General features: G+C 38.8%; 1 protein-coding gene across 1 annotated transcript; it reads left to right on the forward strand.

The window, feature by feature from the left end:
- The first annotated feature begins 455 nt into the window (after positions 1–455).
- On the forward strand, positions 456–2,044 carry LOC103418339 (methyl jasmonate esterase 1-like). The gene is made up of 3 exons (XM_008356464.4): positions 456–1,066; positions 1,357–1,485; positions 1,572–2,044. The coding sequence occupies exons 1-3, from the start codon at positions 587–589 to the stop codon at positions 1,857–1,859; spliced, it is 897 nt and encodes a 298-aa protein (XP_008354686.3). The 5' UTR covers positions 456–586; the 3' UTR covers positions 1,860–2,044.
- The last annotated feature ends 514 nt before the right edge of the window (positions 2,045–2,558 follow it).

The raw sequence follows: 2,558 nt of genomic DNA on the forward strand, positions 1-2,558 counted from the left end.
TATATGTAATAATACATGAAAAATAATTTGCCTACCATGTATACAAAAATGTTATTTGATTCAAAATATATAATCTAGGTTTTCTCAAAAAAAAAAAATATATATATATATATATATATATTTTATATAATTGGAACAAATTAATTTACCTACCTACAAGATAGAGAAGTGTTATTTGTTTTAATTTTAAATTACATCTAAGGGTTTTTGTATAAAAAGTCCACATTACACTAGGATTTAGTGAAAAGAATATTAATACGATAATGATAGACCTCAGTCGGTCTCTCCGAAACTTAAACAAACCTTAATTATCGTTTCACGTATGTCGTGGTTTTGTTCTTGTCCAAATATGTGGCTTTAAGTTAGCAAATTCCTTATCTAGCAAATTAGAGTTGGGAATACTTTTCAACTTTAAATACATATGGACTTTGACTTTTGTTCTTGACCACAGACGTTTGAGCCAATTATTTGTTCTCTAATCGAGACTCTTGCCTTTTGAGTCAATGCTTTGTTCTCTGGTTGATTTCTATATATAAAAGTAAAGACGAGACGAATATTCAAACCAAATCAAGGAAACTGAGAGTTAATGATACAGAAAATGGAGAACATGATAGAAATGCTTCTTTTGCTTTTCCTTTTATTTATTTGCTTAGCAAAAGCTAGTACCTCAACGCCATCCCCGCTCCCCAACATTCACAACCAAACTCAAAGTCCAAAACATTTTGTGTTGATACATGGAGCTTGTCATGGAGCATGGAGCTGGTATAAGGTGGCCACTCTCTTGAAGGACTCAGGTCACCGTGTCACAGCTCTAGACTTGGGAGCATCCGGGATCAACCCGATTCAGGTAGAGCAACTCCCTTCGTTATCGGAATTTGTCGAGCCTTTGACAAAGCTCATGGTGTCTCTACCACCAAATGAAAAGGTTATCCTTGTGGCTCACAGCTATGGTGGTGCCGTCATATCTATTTTCATGGAGAGGTTCTCTCAGAAAATTTCTGCTGCGGTGTATGTCACAGCTATCATGTCTGGTCCTACTCTTAATTACTCAACTATATTTGCAGAGGTAATGAACTTCACACACACATAGATTGAGTTGCGCAATATGTCTTCTTTGTAGTGCTTTACTACGTACTATGAGTTAAAATTGACCATATGCCGTACCTTGTTCATCGTATCTTGTGAATCAAGAAGTATGATGATACAACTATATCTGTCTTGAGGGTTTCCTTAATGAACTTATTTGAGAGACACCTTGTTTGTACATATGTCATATCTTTTGTTCATTGTTGTCTGCATCCTACTGATCAATGAGACAAGGGTAACTAACACATAATTTTCTTGAAAAATGTATAGTTTGTTAAAACATTTGATTTTAAGGACTCTCGGTTCAGATATGATAAGGGGACCAGCAACCCTGCAACCTCCTTTATCCTTGGCCCTAAGGACATGGCGACAAGCTTGTACCAGCTCTCACCACCAGAGGTAACTCTTAGTCATTAATTAATTAAATTGGAACCCCTATCCGTGCTCTGTTAACCCTATTGGTTGTTGACTGATATAACGTGCAGGATTTTACCCTAGGGTTGTCGTTGGTGAGATTTGCTCCTCTATACAATTGTGATGTAATAAAGCTCACGAAAGAGAAATATGGAACAGTTCCTAGAGTGTTCATCGTGTCCCACCAAGACCATACAGTAGTGTTGGATCTGCAAAAGTATATGATCAAGAACAATCCGCCAAATGAAGTGAAAGTGATAAACGGTTCTGATCACATGGTCATGCTCTCGAAACCCATGGAGTTGTTCATCCATCTCCAAAATATCGCTGAGAAATATCATAAACACAAGCATGGTTAATTCAGGCATACTGCTTGCGTCCAAAGCACCACAATACTACATCTGTAATATATGTTTGTATGATTAAATGAATAAATTAAAGAAAGTTGCTATTTCTAGCCCCGCCACCATTGTAACGAAAAAGGAAAAAACTGTACCAAGCAAGTATTATACTATTATCCAAATATGTGAGAATGGTTTTTAAAGTAGGGGTGTGATATCCACACATCATATTTTACTTCTCACACACCTTTTTAATTTTCGGCCTTCGGATCAGATGAATTGAAACTCCGCCTATGTCTTACATGGCCGGTCCCAAGCCCGGATAAAGGAGGAGGGGGAGGGCGTCAGGTAGTCGACAGCCGGCACTCCATGATCACGTCGAATCCTTATGAAAATGAATCCAGAACAAAATCGCGCTAAAGCTAGGGCGTCACCCGTAAGTGGCGCGCTGTGTGGCCCGAGCACAGTGATAAGTGAGCAAGGGTCGCTGTATCTCCATCGGCACCCGGATGCAGTGTTAAATGAGCAAGGGGGCCATAGAAACTTCTTTTCGAACGACTCCACTCAAAGTTGTTTGGGAGCATATGCTCCTATCAACTTTACCCGGGACACACAAAAGAAGTACTTTGATCCTATTAGACGAGGGAGGGTGAAGAAGCTAGGACAGAAGGGTAGAGTTCAAGAGAGCAAAATGCGTTTAGGAACGTGGAATATAGG

The sequence above is a fragment of the Malus domestica genome, chromosome 02 (genome assembly GCF_042453785.1).
Source record: "Malus domestica chromosome 02, GDT2T_hap1".
Lineage (NCBI taxonomy): Eukaryota > Viridiplantae > Streptophyta > Magnoliopsida > Rosales > Rosaceae > Malus > Malus domestica.

Excerpts from the sequence above, each read along its gene's own strand:
- LOC103418339 (XM_008356464.4), top strand. The coding sequence starts at position 587 with ATGATACAGAAAATGGAGAACATGATAGAAATGCTTCTTTTGCTTTTC. Across the intron at positions 1,067-1,356 it reads ACTCAACTATATTTGCAGAG|TTTGTTAAAACATTTGATTT; the intron begins GTAATGAACTTC and ends AAAAATGTATAG. Across the intron at positions 1,486-1,571 it reads ACCAGCTCTCACCACCAGAG|GATTTTACCCTAGGGTTGTC; the intron begins GTAACTCTTAGT and ends TATAACGTGCAG.